The sequence below is a fragment of the Ostrinia furnacalis genome, unplaced genomic scaffold (genome assembly GCF_004193835.3).
Source record: "Ostrinia furnacalis isolate ACB-3 unplaced genomic scaffold, ASM419383v2 OfSCF7415, whole genome shotgun sequence".
Taxonomy (NCBI): domain Eukaryota; kingdom Metazoa; phylum Arthropoda; class Insecta; order Lepidoptera; family Crambidae; genus Ostrinia; species Ostrinia furnacalis.
Genome location: NW_021137654.1, coordinates 441,684 through 462,043, shown reverse-complemented (window position 1 = coordinate 462,043; position 20,360 = coordinate 441,684). Strand labels below are relative to the sequence as shown.

Genomic DNA, 20,360 nt, shown 5'->3' with positions numbered 1-20,360 from the left:
ACTTACCCATCTCTAGTCTTCTACCATTTTTTGTACTTTCGGCCAAATCGGCGTTTATTAATTAATTGTTTCAAGCTTATCACAACTTTTCTGAACGTGTGCCATGGAGCTTAACTTAGTATCAAGTGACGTAGGTATCATACGGTGCCCTCTCGAACCACAATCGCCTTGTATATATCTTACTTATCTTAATATATCATACTAACTGTATCACGTATTTTTATATATAGTGATGTGCAAGAACTTGTGATCTCTCTTCGCACTTTGCGCGTGTTTATCTGGTCAGATTGTTAAGTTCAAGGAGCAAGTTGAGGGCCTGGTAATCTATCACACAGGGATTACCCTAGTTTAGACACCAGTCTCTCGCAAAGGTTCTGTTATTGTAACATTCACAATATTGTAGTATCCATTATTCTTTGTTACCTTTGTGAAGAGAAAATAAACATTTATTTTATTATATTATTATTATTATATTTAATACTCACAGTACAATTACTGGGCGGCACGATAAGCTGCGTTATTTCTCCAGCATGCACGCAGAATCTGTGCAGTAGATTGCCAGTAAACAGGTCCCATAGGCAAACCGCGAAGTCTATGCCTCCGGAGACGAGGTGCGCCTTGTCGTATCTGAAAGAAAGAAGGAAAAACATATTTAAAATCACTATTACAGAAGCACTAGCGGCCGCCCGCGACTTCGTACGCGTGGAACCCGTTTTACCCCCTTAGAGATTCATCATTCATCATCATTTCAGCCATAAGACGTCCACTGCTGAACATATGCCTCCCCCAATGACTTCCACATCGCACGGTTGGTAGCGGCCTGCATCCAGCGCCTTCCTGCTACCTTTATCAGGTCGTCGGTCCACCTTGTGAGTGGACGTTCCACGCTGCGTTTTCCGGTACGCGGCCTCCATTCCAGAACCTTGCTGCCCCATCGGCCGTCAGTTCTGCATACTATGTGCCTTAGAGGTTGAATTTTGCAAAATCCCGTCTTAGTGAGCACCTACGTTCTAAAAGGAACCCCCATGCAAAGGACAATGTTCGTTCTCCATACATTGTTCGCCTAAAGAACCAGCAATTTTGACATATTACTACCCGAAAGCGAAATAATACGATTCTGTGTGTAAGAACAATGATTCCTGATGGACACTTGCCATAAAATTAATGATTAAGAATATTAAATCACAGCGATTTTATAATATGTCGTTTATGACAACATGGCGTCTAATGTATTGTGTGAATGTATGAACACCGATTCGCGAAAAATGTTTTGTATTGTCGTCACGCCGAGTCGCAGCCAAATAGTATAAAATAATAGAACAAGTTTTAGAAATACAACTCGGCATTCCACTTTTACAATATGCCCACATATTGCACGTAAATAAACAACATGAATCGTAGGTTGTTTCCACCCTTGTCATCTGACACATGAAATAAACTCCTATTGTATTATAGATATCGAAGCCGAATCGTATATAATAATAGAATGGGTTTTGGAGATCACTCGGGGTTCCACTTTTATAAAATACCTACATATTACATAAAAATACCACGAATCATGAGTTTTCTTTTCACCATTTACATCTGACACGAGATAACAAACTCCTATCTCCATGACTACCATCGTAGTCTATGCCAAAGACTACAATATTTTAAGCAAGAAGTTTCAAACCTTAGCGGCTACGGTAACCCCTGGGCCACATACATCATGATAACATTCGGTCGACACCGGAACGAAGTCTTGCGATTATGCAAAAAAGCATCGTATTCTAGTGCGGCTATATCACGTTCAACCGGGGTTTTAATTCGACTAAAGTCCTGACTAAAGACTGGAAGAAAATACGCCGCATTGTATGAGCACTTCGTGTTCGTTAAAGCGGCTTCAGATCTAGAGCCCACATAGTTTTCTTTCCAATAATATCCGCAAGTAGCGCTGCATGATCTTTACAACAAAAACGGCAATAGTTATTAAGGTGCCAAAATTATATGATTACTTTGGCACGGTATTATACACGTTCGAAGATTTGTCATTTTCATTCATTTCTTCATCATCATCATCATTTCAGCCACAGGACGTCCACTACTGAACATAGGCCTCCCCCAATGACTTCCACATCGCACGGTTGGTAGCGGCCTGCATCCAGCGCCTTCCCGCTACCTTTATCAGGTCGTCGGTCCACCTTGTGGTGGGTTGACATTGCAGAATATGACTTTTGATAGGTTCATCATAGAATTCGGCGGGGATATCCTCACGGAGGAAGTTCGTAAAAGGGCGGAACAAGATCTTATAATAATGCAAGGCCGAAGCTGTTACGCGCGTGCTCCTACGTGTAATCCGGCGAGTATGCAATAAATAGTAATGTCTGGTAAATAGTGGTAATACGTATCGTTCGTTCGTTCGTTTCAGCCGAAAAGACGTCCACTGCTGGACAAAGGCCTCCCCCAAGGATTTCCACGAAGACCGATCCTGCACCGCTCGCATACAGGCACCTCCCGCGACCTTCACCAGATCGTCGGTCCACCTAGTGGGAGGCCTGCCCACGCTACGTCTTTCGGCTCGTGGTCGCCACTCAAGAACTTTCCTGCCCCAGCGGCCATCAGCTCTACGAGCTATGTGCCCCGCCCCGTCTATGTCTGTATGCGCTACGATTACAGGGTATCATTTTGCATAGTCGCAAGACTTCACTCCGCTGCTGTCAAATCAATGTCGCATAATGTTATCGCAATGTGTGTGGCCCTTGGCCAAATCACAGAAGCCTATGCGAAGAAAGAGCACTTGAATGACAATAAAAATCAGGGTTACCATTTTATAAGATTTCCTCACTATTGAGGGTAACAAAGTAACATTAATAATCTAGCCATTAATTACATTTATTACCTATACGAGAAAGTAAAGCAACATGCGGTTTTATTTTAATTTGTAAAATATTAAACCCCTCATATTTGTAACAGTTTGTTCCAAGTTTAGTTTTACTGTTTTGTTAACAGTATTGCTGTTTCAGCTGTCACTGTGAAGCTTTGGGAAAATAAATAAATAGAAAAAATATTAACATAAATATTTATTTAAGTTTTTATGTTCATTATCATAATATGCCAATTTAAGTTACACTGTGTGACAGTCTTTGACACTAAACAAACTCTTCAGCTTAATAATACCTACCTACAGGGCGTTTTTATAGTTACTCTTGCTGATGAAACAAGAAGGGTTGATTCTACTACTGAAATACAACTACTTTTCTTACAGGACCAATATCAAATTCTCAAAAAAATTCACATCCTCGTGATGGTGATAATTTCTATGGAGAGGTTTTTTTTTTATTCGGTCTCTTGGGATAAGTTATTCCATTTGAGCAGTAGAATTAATCCTTTTTATTCGATCACATATAAAAACAACACAAGTGTTTAGGAAAACTTCTTCTTTGGTATGGTATCACTACGGAGTTATAATGTCGGCAACTCTGTATCACTGACTTGTAACTTTCAAACAGCATGAATAATAAGGGCACCACATTGGTTTTCTTTCTGAAAAAAGGCTTTCAGTTTTAGTACTAACCCTTTAGCACTATTTCATTGAAATAAAAATACAATAAACGCACAGAAGACTGAAATTGAGTCAACTGACGTGACATTTATAATTTGTTGACATTATGACAGTTTGACAAGACTAGGGATTGAAAAAGTTTTAATTGAAAAAGTAAAATGACAATTTATTAAAACGATTCACATGGATATAATCGATTAAAAATATTTATAAAATGTTCTGATACTTGCCTGTAGCGATTATCCAATCCTGGTTTCTACTGAAAAACTACCTCGTGGCAAGATTTTAATAAAATAATAAAATCTTTATCTTCTCTTTCACAATCTATAAAAGTTCATTTGGTCTATTATTATACATGTGCTATGAATGAGGGTTTTCGCGATTGAAAAATCCGCGAGATGGCAATACGTAGACGCGAGGTCCAAATGCTGCATGATTGGTGGATATCTGTCAATGTCATGTCAAAAATAACCAATCATGCAGCATTTGGACCTCACGTCTACGTATTGCCATCTGGCGGATTTTTCAATCGCGAAAACCCTCATTGGCATAGATTATGAGAGACTGGCAACTATACTAGGTTGATATCAGGTGATCCGTCTGCTCATTTGCCTCCTGTCACATAAAAAAAAAATATATATGTTTCTCACACTTCAACTGGCATTGGATTCAACATCGGATTCTGACACTTTTACAGTTATGATACCATGAATATCAGTTTATGGTCCTAATTATTTTTATTTTATTTACGACCTTCGACCAGTTGGACACTTTAGATATCTTCTTGTAATAGTGTCAAACTGTCAATATCTTTTTAGCTTTTAACGCAAATCTAGTCTTCAAAGCAGTTTAATCGATTTATTTTATTTTCAAAATCGATATTTTATTGTCTATGATGGCCGCAGGAACATCACTATACATGGACTCCCAGCAATAAAGTACGGTAATGCCTCGTACAGATTTTATCGGCAAAAATTATGGAACTTGATAGGTTTTAGACCATGCCACGCACCAAAACGTCCGGAAGTTGTAATAGTATTATAGAATAAACGTTAAAAGACTTATTTATTTAATTTTTCAATGCTTAAGTGTCCATTAGAATGAAAGGGTGCTTAATGTATTAAAAAAAATAGAAAATAATTATGATGGGTTAATGTTTTTGGGCGGTTTTTTAGGCGGTTTCTGACAATGTCCTTTGAAACTCCTAGCACTTGTAGTTTCTGAGATTTTGTGAGTCAGTGACCAAAATTTTCTGCTTGGTTTGATCGATTCGCCTGACTAGCTATCACGATCTTACATATCGAAGAAGAAGGTGGTCTCAGATCCCAACTGAGGCTATAGATTCATCATCATCATCTCAACCATAGGACGTCCACTGCTGAACATAGGCCTCCCCCAATGCTTTCCATGTTGCCCGGTTGGTAGCGGCCTGCGTCCAGCACCTCCCTGCTACCTTTACGATGTCGTCGGGCCACCTTGTGGGACCTATATTTAACAAATACTTTCATATTCTTACCTAGGGTGTATATGGTGGGGGTAGAGAAGGCAGTTCACCCTCCCATTGTGTCCTAAAAGTACTTGGTGTCGAGTCCAATCTGTGAACAAAACATTGTTGTTACTGTCATTAAAAAATTTTGTGCCATTTGTCATGTAACATTACATAATTTGATGACATTTGACATTTTGTCATCTGACATTGACATGAAATTATAACATTTGTCATTTTAACATTTCGTCCATTTGCGACGACAACGTGACATCGTCTGTGTTAATCTAATTGAAGATGTCACACTGTCGTCGCAAATGGACGATTTGTACTTTTGACTTTAAGTAATTACATTTTTCCATATTGAAGTTGCATTTTTCTTTAGTTTTTCTCATTTTTTTCACTCACTTTCTGATTCTAATTTAATTATCACAAGACTGTGACATTTATCTGACATTATGTCATTAGATACTTCGACATTAATTGACAAGGTGATATATGACATTGTGACATCAAGTCATTACACTATGACGTTTAACATTTTGTCTTATGACGTTTTAACACTGTTGTTTGTCATTTTTTACCCGACTGCACCAGAAAGAGGGTTATGTTTTGTACTCACTGTCGGACTCACCGTCATACTGCTGGTGCGTGCCGTGTAACAACTGCAGTTATATGCAGATATAACATTGTCATTTGACGTTACATCATTTGACATTACGTCATTTGACATTACGTCACTTGACATTATAGCATTTGACATGAGTTTTTTGACAAATCATTTGGCATATAGATGACCCCACTGAAGTGTCCCACCAAACTCAATAACAGGGGGGCGCTACCATCGTTCAACTATATGGTTTCCAACATGGCAAAAATCGGTCTAGCGATCCGGTATTGACGGTGGCGCCCCACTGTCAATGTCAAGGATAGGACAGTTCAGTATTTTGGAACTATAGTCATTTGAAGTTTGACATGATGTGTTTTGACAGCACGTCATTTGACAGCTTTAGAGGTTCATTTTTGTAATTTGACATCTTTTGTACTCACTGTCGGACTCACCGTCATACTGCTGGTGCGTGCCGTGCAACAACTGCAGTTGCACCGTGTGCGTTGCGTTCACTATCACTATGGAACCGTTGTCTCTACCGACTACTAGTCGGTTTGATATCATTGGCATCAATAGACCATTTTTTTTTACTATTTTAAGACTAGGCGCACACCCTGGATTTTTAGTTGGCCGATAGTTGTGCTCGATTTTAAATTGTATGAAGAATCGGCCAAATCGAATCGGCGTAGTGTGCGCACTCCCATACATGCCCATACTGATCAACTGCCCGACTAAACTATCGGCCGCCGAAAAATCAACGGCGTGCGCCTACTCTAAATCATTCATGCAGTGTATTTTCTTATTAATGTCATTTTGCCATTTGACAAATTACGTGAAGACGTTTTATGATATAGCATTGTCATTTGACTGTGTCATTTGACGTTACATCATTTGACATTACGTCATTTACATTACGTCATTTGACATTACGTCATTTGACATTACGTCATTTGACATTACGTCATTTGACATTACGTCATTTGACATTACGTCATTTGACATTACAACATTTGACATTACGTCACTTGACATTATAGCATTTGACGTGATGTTTTTGACAAATCATTTGGCATAGTCATTTGAAGTTTGACATGATGTGTTTTGACAGCATGTGACTTTACAACTTTAGAGGTTCTTTTTTGTAATTTGACATTTGTACTCACTGTCAGACTCACCGTCATACTGCTGGTGCGTGCCGTGCAACAACTGCAGTTGCACCGTGTGCGTTGCGTTTACTATCACTATAGAACCGTCGTCACGACCGACTACTAGTCGGTTGGCTGCTAGTAGGTATATCGATGCTGTTAGCTTCACTTCTGTGAAAGAAAGAGAGAAAGAATTTAAATATATAACTCAAAGGTGGCTGACTGACTGACATAGTGATCTATCAACGTACCCAAACCACTGCACGGATCGGGCTGAAAATTGGCATGCAGGTAGATGTTATGACGTAGGCATCCGCTAAGAAAGGATTTTACGAAACTCCACCCCTAAGGGGGTAAAACGGGATCCACGCGTAGGAAGTCGCGGGCGGCCGCTAGTTTTAAATAAACAACTTGAAAAAATCGAACTGCCTAAGGCATCTAATCGCTCAGAAATTGTAATAACGAAAGAGAAAGAAGTTAGTAAATTAACGCCCGTATTCACAAACATTACTATGAGGTCTCACAGTGCGCTATTTTGCACGTACCCGGGTCTTCCGGATGGTTCAATTGGTCCAAGATCCCGACGGGTTGCGGGTTCATTTCCGCCCAGGCCATCTCCAGACTCGTCATCACTATTGGTGGATGAGCTGAAACAAAATTACATAATTCTTAGATATTATACAACATTGGACCCAATAATGTATCTTGAAAGAGCCCGAATTCTGTATGTCGTGTCGACAACAAACCAACACAGTGCCAGCCCAAAACTTCGCTACAAGAGTGGCGTTGTCAGTAGCATTTATTATGCCTTAAGTTTTTTTTCCTTTTTTAAAGATTATTAGCAATTTGTATTGCACAAATTACTAATAGTCCCTAGCCCGTCGTGGTAAGCTAAATAAGCTTGTGTTACGAGTGGGCTCACCACAATAGTCGAGCGGCGGTGGGATTCGAACTAGAGATGGGTTTGTAGCCAGCTAGTTTGGATAATAACTGATTATTATCTATTAATAGCCATTATTAGCCATCCATTGGCTAGTAACCCTGCTATTAATAGTTTCTTACGTTTTTTCTTCCACCTTTAAAATCAAATCAATATTAAAATCAAATATTACTCAAAGAAACAAAAAAGAACTAAAAAACATCAATGTAATTTATATAAACGACATTGTAGTTAAAAAAGAATCTAAATATTATACAATAAAAGGAGAAACTGACTGACTTAGTGACAGATCAACACACAGCCTAAACGGCTAAACGTAGGCACTTGAAATTTGGAAGGGACGTAGCTTAAATACCGTAGAGGTGCACTAAGAAAGGAATTACCAAAATTCCCAAGGGAACGGGAATTAGCGGGAAAATCCTTTTGTATGAAAAATCTAAACCGCTTAAGTTAGACGCTTGAAATTTGGCATGTAGGTAAGGAATTATCTAACGGTAAGAATAGTCAAATTTAAGTACATCAAATATGTGCAGACTGAACTGACCACGCATCCTTGTCATCAATATAGTCTCGAACCTTGTAGTACCCTTTGGACATAAGGGTATTTTTTATATGTATCTTAAATTTGTTTATTGGCAATTCGACAAGGTTGTGTGGTATTTTGTTAAATATGGTAATACATTTCCCCAAGAATGAATTACCTATCTTATGCAACCTAAATGATGGAACAGCAAGTTTATTCTTATGTCTCGTGTTAAATGAGTGGACGTCACTTTTCTTAGTAAATAAATGTATATGTTTACGGACATACATAATGTTATCAAATATGTATTGCGAAGCCACAGTCAATATATTGATTTCTTTAAAAACTTCTCTAAGTGAGTCACGTGGTTTAAGACCGTATATTGCCCGAACAGCTCTTTTCTGTAAAATGAAAATTGATTCTATGTCTGCTGCTGAGCCCCACAGTAAAAGACCATAAGACATAATACTATGAAAATAACTAAAATATACAAGCCTTGCTGTTTCAACATCAGTCAAGTTTCTGATCTTTCTCACCGCAAAGGCAGCTGAACTAAGTCTTCCCGCCAAATTAATAAAGAATACACACCACTTAGTAAGAATACATTTCAATTTTTAAAAAAATGCACAAAATATAATTATACGATTTAGTAAAGACACTGTATTTAAGATTCGTTATGTCATAATATTTTTTATGAAGTCTCCAGTCGTTTCTTTAAAAACATTGTTTTGTTCAAACTTTTAACTGTTTTTGGACGTCAAAACAACCCTAAAAGCTTCAAAATAGTGGGAACTAAATTCCCACAGCCGTATAAAGGGTTAACTCACTCGGCATCTGGTCAGGCACGGCCGTAGCGGCCTGGTCGACGTCCCATACTGATACCACGCCGGCCGAGTCGCCTCGTAACAGACGACGGCGGCTCGTGCCTCCGGCGGAGGTGATTACGAAACGCATCGCTGGCGGGCATGATAGCAGCTGTGGGAAAGTAATTATAAGGAAATATTTGTTACGTATCTCTTTAACAGTCATAACATAATCAGGCCCCTCTTTCCCACTGGGCACTTTGGGCACGTGCCCAGGGCCCCGCGATCGAGGGGGCCCCCGTCTGCTCAAAATAACCTTTTCCAGATGATAAGGGCCCCCCTTGATCCTTAAGTGCCCAGGGCCCCTTGTAGGTTAAAGAGGGCCCTGAATATAATGAAATTTTTCATTGTTTTTGGATTTAAGGACAAACGAATAAGGTTCAAAATATGGTGGGAACTATATTCCCACTGCCTTATAAAGGATTAAAGGCCCTTTATGGCACTTATATGAGGCCCAAATATAGCTTGTTTCCAACAGTTCGGGATAACATATGAATTGGTACTGAGAAGTGGCGGAAGAAACCCAGTCAACATTTTAATTAGAACAATCAATAACTTTAGCAAGACAATATTAAACAAATTCCAAAATTACCTCTTCATTGGTGTGAGCCAGAATGCTGTATAGCACAGGGCTATCGTGGTCAACAGTCGGTCCATGGAAACCCTTATGATCAGGCACAGAACTGAAAAACAAACACGTGTCAAACGACCCAAGAATACACGCCACTTATCAGTAAATAAGTTAAGAATACAACCAAATTATACAATACAAATGATGGGTATATGGGTGTGCGATATGCAACTGAAAATAATTAAAAATATTATTGTACAAATGGCACACAAACACAGTACGATATTTTAATATAATTATTGTTTTTGTCTGTTATTAAATATAATTTATGTTTTTCTAAACTGTATTGAAACTAAATTATCTATCTAGTCTGCCTGCTATTTTAATTAACCTTGCAATTAATAATAATGAATTCTAGGCCTACCTTAAACACTAATTTTATTTTAATCCAATATTTCAAATAAGTGTGTGTAGTGTTTTTATATTATTTAAATACATCTGCATTACTTACAAAGCCTATCGCCACACAGTAAAATACACAAACAGCTTACAAATATTCATAATCAAAAGTAAACGCACTCAAATTCAAAATACGAAGCGTTCTAAAATGTGCAAAGCAAATAATAAATACGGGGTCTATTCTATAAATACAAGGGTTAAATTTACAGACAAACAAAGTGGTGCTGACCTACTTATAGCCCGTCCACGCAGTTTGCTATAACAGAAATGTTTTGTTTAGCTCAAGAAATGGCAGGAGGCTTTTTCGTAACTACAGGAGTTAGAATACATAATATTTATATCGGCAGTTATGTAGCATACATCAATGAATGAAGAATACATCCCACTTAGTAAGAATACATTTAAATTATGCATAAAATATAATTATACGATACAGTAAAGACACTGTATTTTAGATTCGTCATGTGTTATTATTAATTTTATAACAAGTCTCCAGTCATTTCTTTAATGACATTGTATTGTATTTTCATTTCGATCATACCTTACTTTTCAGTATAATTTCGCAAACAAAAATATTTATATCGAGCGATAAGTAAAGTATAATTGAAACATGTGTTCAAAACTTAGGCGATTGTGCTCCAATGAAGTTCTAATGATGATTTTATTTGTGATTTTCTACTATCACAAAGTATTTTTAACACAGGGTACTGCAAAATATTATATTTTATTTATAAATATCACGTAATAACTTTTAGATTTCTCAAATTCCGATCAGTGGTGAACACTTTGACTTGACACAATGGAATGGAATGCCCAAAAATACATCTCAATTAATTCATACGTATTCTAAATATAAGATTTTAAACTTCCGCGTCCCATTTCCACTAAAATAGTAAGACACGGTCTAAACGCGACGTTTATTAATGAGATACATTCTGTTTGTGACCACGGCTGCAGCATCGCAGCCGAAACGTCAAGCCGTGAGTACATAATGTAACTCATTAATAAACGTCGAGTTAAGGCCCGTGTCTTACTATTTTAGTATTCTAAATAGTGACAAGAATACACTTCACTTACTTGGCGGGCAGTTTGTACAAATATCCCTTGCCTTCTGTGGACCATACGAGGATCCGGTCCGGTGCTAGGAAGTCTCCAGACATCCAACGCTCGCCTTGGGGCGCTTGTATCGAACAGAGGACTGAGAAATCGCCTGGAAAGAAATATGATGATATTATTATGTAGTCATAATTTAATAGGGTAAACTAGAAATTGACGTAAAAAATAAAATGGCATATATTTAACGCTGTGAGTGGCACGTAAAATAACGTCAACAGTACCTAATATCGCATATGGCAAGTGCAAGTTGCACTTAAAAAGTTATCTAATACCTTAAAAAGTTGGAGTTCCAATAAGGGGGAGGAAAGGGGGAGTGGGGAGGGAGGTCACTGGCCGGCGTTGTATATTTTATTTATTTATTTATTTATTTTAAGGCCATGATTTCCCAAATTGTCGATATTTGACCGATTTTGTTTGCAGATAGCTTCTAAATGAAAAGATATTTTAGCAAACAAAAAATTGTACGAGTAAGTTAATGTCTTTAACTAGGGCGACAACTTTTCCAAAACACGATATTGCATAGTTTGTCCGATAAAAAAAATTTTTAAACATGCTGAATTATAAAACTAGATGGCGATACAGTTATTTAATTGATACCATAAATAATTATTTTAGAAGTTTACTGCTTGAATCTGAGTTACAAATTCTAAAAGGTCAGACGAGGACCTCTAGGCAAGTTGTTTTGAGGATTGTTTACTATTTCTGGGTTTACAATGATTAATTTAGAGTCATTTGCTTAAATAGAATAGCAAAATGTAAAAGAACATTAGTATTTCATATTAAAATGGAATTTAAATTTTTGTGATCATTTACTATTTTTGTCGGTAAAAAGTATTTGTTTGACTTAATATTATCATCTTTCATTTGACATTATTGATTGACAAACATTTGTGTGCATGAACATTATAATAATATTTGTTTCGGGCTGGGTGTTTTCTAACCATTCTTCTTCTTCCTCGGTCCCTCACTGATGAGGATCGCGACCACAGATAGTGTTCCTCCACAGACTGCGGTCATAAGCTGTGTGGACTGCACTATGCACGGTTTCTAACCATAATATTTATTTATTTATGTTATGTTATTTAAGTATTTTCATATCCCATAGTACAAGCTTTGCTTAGTTTGAGACTAGAGGCGCAGTGTTAAAATATTATGTCGAAGGATATTTAATTTTATTATTTATTTATTAACTATTTGAAGATTACGTAAACCGTCATCCAACTTACGGTTTGTTTTTACACTGTGGCGTCAACGCGTCGCGCGAGTGTCAGCGCGAGTGTCAGTGCGAGGTGTGCGGGGGCTGAGGTAAACAAATGCACGGCATCGAGGCGGTAAATCCTAGCCTTAAGGACAGCCAACAAAGCATACACCTTATCTAATATAACCTTAATACATCAAACATTATGTGGTGTTGCCTTACTTAAAGGCTGCCACGGCATGCAAATAAGTGTACTACTAATAGAAGGCAAACACAATTTCAATTTTCTTTTCTCTTTTGCATAAATCATGTTTAGAGTCTACAGTTCGTTTCGGATACATAGTCCAATCTTTAGACTATTTATCCGAAACGAACAAGTCATGCAATACAGCTTTAAATTTACGAGGTGAATATGATATTATGTCAATGCTCCCAGAAGATGACCGTGACAGGCGGCTAAACTGCGATTGGATTATATTGTTTGCGAAAACTGGCCCATGTTTGATAGAGACAAGTCATAATTATCTAACAGCGCAAAATGGGAAATGCTAGAAGAGTGGGATAAATAAAGGGGAAGGTCACGTACCTGCTTTGTATATCTAGCAATACTTGACGCACACGGTCTTTTGGTTGTATGCGCAACAATTAAGTAACAGTAAGAGAAACAAAATTGAGAGTTACAGAGGTAGAAAAGAGAGGGGAAAGGATAAGGGGAGAAAAGGGGAAAGAGAGAAAGGGGGAAGGGGAGATAGGGAAAAGGGGAGAGAGGGGAAAAGGTAAAGGGGAGAAAGGGAGAAAAAGGGATGTGTGAAAGTTACTAACCTGCGTCGTATATCTGGCAATACTTGGCGCACACGATCAGAACGGTCCTTTGGTTGTACGCGCAGCAGTTCAGCGACAGAGCGTCGAGGCAGAGGATTTCTGCTTCGACTCGTTCTCGTATATGGAGGGTGGGAAGGGGAGAAAAAGGGTAGGGGAGAAAGATGAAATGGAAGAAAAAGGGGAAGGGGATAAAAGGGGAAGGGGAAAGGGGAAAAGGAGGTAGGGGAGAAAGGGGAAACGGGGGAAGGGAAAATAGGGAAAAGGGGAAGGGGAAAGGGGAGAAAGGGGAAAAGGGGGTAGGGGAGAAAGGGGAAAATGGGAAGGGGGGAAAGGGGGAAGGGGAGAAAAGGGGAAGGGGAGAAAAAGGGATGGATGAAAAGTTACTAACCTGCGTCGTATATCTGACAATACTTGGCGCACACGATTAGCACAGTTCTTTGATTGTACGCGCAGCAGTTAAGAGACAAAGCGTTGAGGCAGCGGATCTGCTTCGACTCGTTCTCGTATATGGAGGGTGGGAAGGGGAGAAAGGCGCGGATTGGCAAGAGGAAAGATAGAAAAGAAAAGGGGAAAAAAGGGAAGGGGAACAGGGGAAGGGGAGAAAGATGAAATTGAAGAAAAAAAGGAAGGGGAAAAGGGGAAGGGGAGAAAGGTGAAAAGAGGGAGGGGAGAAAGGTGAAAAGAGGGAGGGGAGAAAGGGGAAAAGGGGAAGGGAAGACAGGGGGAAGGGGAGACGGGAAAAGGGGGAAGGGGAGAAAGGGGAAAAGGGGGAAGGAGAGAAAGGGAAAAAGGGGAAGAGGAAAGGGGAGGAAAGGGAAAGGGGAAAAAACGGCAAAGAAAGAAAAGGTGAGGGGGAGAAATTTCACCAACCTGCGTCGTATATCTGACAATACTTGGCGCACACGATTAGCACAGTTCTTTGGTTGTACGCGCAGCAGTTAAGAGACAAAGCGTTGAGGCAACGGATCTGCTTCGACTCGTTCTCGTATATGGAGGGTGGGAAGGGGAGAAAAAAGGTAGGATGGAAAAAAGGAAAGATGAAATGGAAGAACAAGGGGAAGGGGATAAAAGGGGAAGGGGATAAAAGGGGAAGGGGAAAGGGGAGAAAGAGGAAAAGAGGGTAGGGGAGAAAGGGGAAAAGGGGGAAGGGGGAAAAGGGGAAGGGGAGAAAAGGGAAAAGGGGAAAAGGGGGAATGGGGAAAAGGGGAAGGGGAGAAAGGGGAGAAAGGGGAGAATGGGGAAAAGGAGGAAGGGAAAAGGGGAAGGGGAGAAAAGGGAAAAGGGGAAGGGGAGAAAAAGGGATGGATGAAAAGTTACTAACCTGCGTCGTATATCTGACAATACTTGGCGCACACGATTAGCACAGTTCTTTGGTTGTACGCGCAGCAGTTAAGAGACAGAGCGTTGAGGCAGCGGATCTGCTTCGACTCGTTCTCATATATCGGCTCCGACTGCTTGTTCTCGTGGCCTAGGAGTGACCAGACCTGGAGAGATGTAATAAGGTATTATAACGTAAGGTCTAACGCATAATTTGAAGCCACGATAGCCGAACGGTGAAGGGGTCGGACTGGCCGACTCGTGATCCGGGGAACGCGGGTTCGGTCCCCGCCGCCGCTCGACTATTGTGGTGAGCTCACTCGTGACACAAGCATATTTAGCTTAGTACGAGGGGCTAACGAGAGTATTAGTAATTTGTGTAATAACAAATTACTAATAATCTTTTAAATAAAAATAAAAAATAAAAAAAATTCAGTCAATGCCTGAGGTATGGAAGCGGCACGGGAGGGGTGACATTGACAATGTTATAACATAAGAGAGCATACAAATCTAAAATCTAGCAGACATTTAGAGTAGGCGCACACCGTTGATTTTTAGTTGGCCGATAGTTGTGCCCGATTTTAAATTGTATGAAGAATCGGCCAAATCGAATCGGCGTAGTGTGCGCACTCCCATACATGCCCGTACTGATCAACTGCCCGACTAAACTATCGGCCGACGAAAAATCAACGGTGTGCGCCTACTCTTAAAGTCTTAAAAATACACCATCCGCTCTCATACCTCGTGAACTGACACAGTTAATAGCGTTTAACCTATAAAATTTTGCGTTTTTTTCAAAGTCAAAGTCAAAATTTCTTTATTTGTTTAGACTAATAAATAGTTCTTACAAATCGTCATTTTGCTCTTAAGGAGCCTCTACATGTCTCATAATCTTTTTACCCTACCAGCGCTTCGAGACCAACATTTTTAGGAGGCAAACGAGCAGACGGATCACCTGATGGTAAGTGATTACCGTCGCCCATAGACACCCGCAGACCCAGGGGCGTTACAGGTGCGTTGCCGGCCTTTAAGGAGATAGCGTTCTATTACAATTAAAGAGAAAACTCGTTGAGACCCCGTTTTGGAATTAAAAGATGTTGAAAAGACCGACTTGAGTTCCGTATCTTAAAATATTGTCCACCGTATACAGTGAACAGCACATTTTGAAAAAAAGAAACGGGTGGATAGAATTGAGAAGAAGAATGTTGAAAAAACAACGGTAATAATAACAGTGACTGTTGCTTTTTTTTACTTGAAATTATCAATTAGTTTATGTAATAATAGTAGAACCAAAAGCCTATTGCTTGCCGGACGACTATTTTGCCGCTGAGTTTGAAAATTGGTAAAGTATTAGGTACATAAAATTCATACAAACTGAGTGACACACATACCTTAACAGTCCCAGTAATGGATATAGCGAGAACGACGTCGTCTTTACGAGATGACGGGCGTAAAACCTGAAATAAACAAACAATACAGATTACAGTTGATGGCATATGGAACGCAGAGAATTCTGAAAACTTGTCTAGGATATGTAGTCCTCCCTAATCCTCCAATGGCCTCTGGTAAATTGGAGACGGTTGCGTTCCCGATAATAATGAAGTTATTATCGGGAACGCAAAATAGAAAACCTTTCTATGGCCTAAGGATCAATGATTAGTTAGTTTTAACTGGCGGTAAATGCAGATCTTGACTACACAGAAATTGCAAATAATTTGTCTGAAAAATGTCTATGGCGGTAAAACTAGATAGATTTTAGACAGCGTTGCAAAGAATTGGTCTTTCAAAGAAAAAATTACGTTTAGTGAAGCTTTTTAATTCAAGTCATTTACCTGGTCAAGATTGTGGTCAAATACCTGCCTTGTTATGCATAAAAAAATTAAAAAAAAGTCATCATCATCATTTCAGTCACAGGACATCCACTGCTGAACATAAGCCCAATGGCTTCCACATCGCGCGGTTGGTAGCGACCTGCAACCAGCGCCTTCCTGCTACCTTTATCAGGTCGTCGGCCCACCTTGTGGGTGGACGTCCCACGCTGCGTTTTCCGGTACGTGGCCTCCACTCCAGAACCTTGTTGCTCCATTGGCCTTCAGAGGTGGAATTGTGTAAAGCAATCGTTATCATTTGACAGTTCATAACGTACGATTATTCTATCAAACGCTTTGTTTAACTGACTTTATCGTACGTTATGAACTGTCAAATGATTACGATTGCTTTACACAATTCCACCTCAGTTCTGCGTACTATGTGCCCTGCCCAAATTTTAGTCACTGATGATTTTTCGAAAACTAACAACGATTTTAGATAGAAAACTTACGTGTAACGCAGATATCCAATCAGGATTCATTTTGGAGCTGAGCGAGAACAGAATCTCGAGTGAAAACGGATCCATGATAAGTATCTCCGCATAATATCCATTGCAAAAGAGCCTGAGGTCATCACTATTGCACATGTGGTATGCCTGGGAAGGAAAATATAAAATAGGTATATGTTCAATAGCTTCTGTATCTCTTTTAAAACAAACTTAGTACATTTTTCCTGTGATGCGGATTTCGTATTCTGTGGCCTTAGCTAGTCCGCATTACGCATGCGTGTAGCCCGCGTAATAAGAAAAAGACGTATAAAATAATGAAATGCGGGCAGCAAACATGAGGATTAATTCCGCACGCGTGCCGAAATCATCATTCACAGGAAAAAAGGCACTTACTCATAGCGTCGCCATGTGTAAGCTCCCCATGCTAAGCTTACACATGCGACTTTTTTAACCGACTTCAATAAAAAGGCGGAGGATCTTTGCAGCGATACAAACGCGCGTTCAACAGTCGCGCGACTGCAAAGCGATTGTGACGGTGCTTTTAGTAATGCATGTGTATAAAGGTAGATTTTGCGATTGATACATGCTGCATCGCGACTGAAATAAGTTACATTGCGACTTTTTGCAGGAATTATATTAATAACAAAAGGATTACTGATAGTAAACTACTAACATGCACTCATTATTCAATGTATTCCTTACCTGAATATTAGTGTGTACTTGAGTCAGTTTAACACTCTCTCTACACTTCCCATCGACCAGATCCCAAGTGCACATCTCACCGGCTTCTGAAGAGCTCACAATGAAGTTGTTATCCTGGAAAACATTAAAGATTAGCATTAGATAATATGTTTTATAAGTAAAAAACAAATAATTCATAGTACAAGCAACATCGCTTAGACTAAACACTGTGGTATCTTATACAGGGTGTCTCATGAAGGGTGTAACAGCAGCCGTCTGGTGTAGAGGACACTAATGCTTATCGATTTAACTCCCTATGTTTATGGGACAGCCTGTATATTAGGCGTAAATGCAAGTTTGCAACAAAAATATGTAGTCTGATGTGCTGTTGATTAAACAAACACACTATTGTTTATTTCTGTATACCTGTGGTTCTTAACCGGTGGTCCGCGGACCACTGGTGGTCCCTGGAGGCATTCCTAGTGGTCCGTGAAGACATCATAATAAACAAGTGACGTGACGTGATGAGTCGAGTCAACACAACGCAAACGGCGCACAGTGGGCGAGAAATCGACCTCCCTTTCATAAGATTATGAAAAAAAAAAAAGTGGTCCCTGACAAGACAGAAATTTGGTAAAATGGTCCCTCGTGACTTAAAGGTTAAGAACCACTGCTGTATACTGTACACATTACACAAGCCACAACCAGTTTATTGGGAGTTCATTAGTGTTTAACTAATGATTAGAAGTCACAATCAATAACACAAACCTGTATAATCGAAGCTCTGGACAAACACGTAACCGGAGCGGTGTGCCCAACCAGCAAACACCTAGGTGTCATCTTCAACGTCTCTGGGTGCACCTGCCAGATGCAGATCTGACCGTCATAGCAGCCGGTTACAAGTGTCTTCTGGTCGCGGGACAGGTAGATGGAGGAGATGCAGTGGGTGGGAGCATGCTTGCCCCATAACACTACCGGCACTATGAGATTTGTGCCTGGCATTTTGTCTGTGGATGAGGAAAGACGCATAAGAGTATGATTAGTTTAATGTCTTGATGGTAGTCCTATTAAGGTGAGTATAGACTAAAGCCCGGTCTGTGAGCACGTAGAATTTTGTCTAATGACCCCAAGCTACCCATCCTTATCGCTCTCGCGTACTTATATTGCTGTCGCGACTGTGCGACGGGCGCCCGCAGTGAGTGCGCAAACGCGACAGCAACAAAATTACGCGCGAGCGATAAGGATGGGTAGCTTGGGGTCATTGGACAAAATTCTACGTGCTTGCAGACCAGACTATAGAGCATTTTCCCAAGCATTTCTATGTAATGTAATGTTCTTGCGAATAGTATATTACAGGTAAAAAGTATGATGTTGGTTCGTGAAAGGGTGATACACTAGGTATTTCATAGAGCACCTCGTTGTTCTATTCAAATGCTTTGGTCTATACCAGTCTTTCCCAAAGTGGGCGATAACGCCCCCTTGTGGGCGCTGCAGGCTTAAAGGGGGGCGGTAAGAGACCCAGAAAAAAAAATCGGGACGTTGTGTAGAGGTTTGGGAGGCGTCATCTGCTAGGAGGACTCTTAGACACCAACTGAGCTCGACTCGACTACAAAAATGGGGGGCGCTAAAAAATAATTTATTCTCAAAGTGGGCAGTAGACTAAATAAGTTTGGGAACAGCTGGTCTATACTCACCTTTAAATGATTGATTCAAGGTGGCAGGGGGTAGCAATGGGCAGCTGCCCATGCATGAGCAATAATAATGTAAGATTTGGTAAAGCAGGAAAATAGGAGTTCAAAATTAAGGATAGATGGGTTTTTTTTTGGGACTATCCCGCGGATTTATTGCCGCGGTGATTCTGCCAATGTCAAGTCATAGTCATAGATTTTTGACAAGTGTTTAAGGAGCCACATACTTTAGTCCGCTTCAGTAATTTTTTAGATAATGCTGTAGTCACTTCCCCTTTTTTTTAAAAAAAAAAAACCTAAAACCACCACCTAAAATGGGAAATTTACTTTGATTGCATCAAAACAGAAGCAGGTATGATTGCGCAATTTTTTTTTTCAAACGGCCGGTGGTACGTACTTGAATAGAGTACTCAAAAACATACCCAATCCAATAACACAATTAAAAAAGGGTAGATGGACATTTTTATTAGGGTGGGTATAAATTGCTTACAAAACTACGCCCTAAAATAACCGACGATATGATGATGTTACGATTTTCTAATTAGGTAAATACTGTGTTACTGACTGATATAATCTACAATAGTAATTTTCTAATGTTTTTTCCTTTTTTTTCCATACCCGAACGTTTAAAGAGAATAACATGCTACCTACCTAATTAGGATGATCTTAGAAGTAGGCGAGAGTTAAGTAATAGTTCACAATAGTAAATAAATAAGGCGTGAAGCAGTATTGTTTGTGTAACAAAATGATAAGAGCTAGAATCATTACCTATTTACGTAGTCAGGGACAAATCAATTTATTACTTACCTGGTAATAGCAGTGATCGCAAACTGGCGTGTATTTGCGCGGATAAATATCAAGCACCCATGGGCTGCAACAAAAGCCGAACAAATCAGATTTAATTATAAAAAACAATATTCAACTTCGATATCGACAAAAATCTGCTGCAAGATTTTGACAGCTGATCAACTGACAGCTGCTGACAGCTACTATTATGTAAAAGTTGGCACCATTGCTCACGTCAATATTTAGGGATGTAGGCATTAGTTTGAAAGTCCGGTTTTCCGGTTCCCCATCCGAGTA

The 20,360-nt window shown here is 39.6% G+C and overlaps 1 protein-coding gene across 1 annotated transcript; it reads right to left on the bottom strand.

Annotated features, from left to right (window-relative positions):
• Positions 1–485: 485 nt before the first annotated feature.
• On the bottom strand, positions 486–20,255 carry Rbcn-3B (WD repeat-containing protein Rbcn-3B; the record flags this gene model as incomplete). The annotated part of the gene is made up of 13 exons (XM_028320612.1): positions 20,085–20,255; positions 18,358–18,596; positions 17,611–17,724; positions 16,912–17,055; positions 15,983–16,048; positions 14,596–14,758; positions 11,216–11,348; positions 9,701–9,791; positions 9,073–9,220; positions 7,328–7,429; positions 6,813–6,953; positions 5,058–5,136; positions 486–627 (listed from the first exon to the last, which is right to left on the bottom strand). Coding segments are annotated over exons 2-13 (1,557 nt in total), but the record flags the coding sequence as incomplete, so codon positions are not given.
• Between the last annotated feature and the right edge of the window lie 105 nt (positions 20,256–20,360).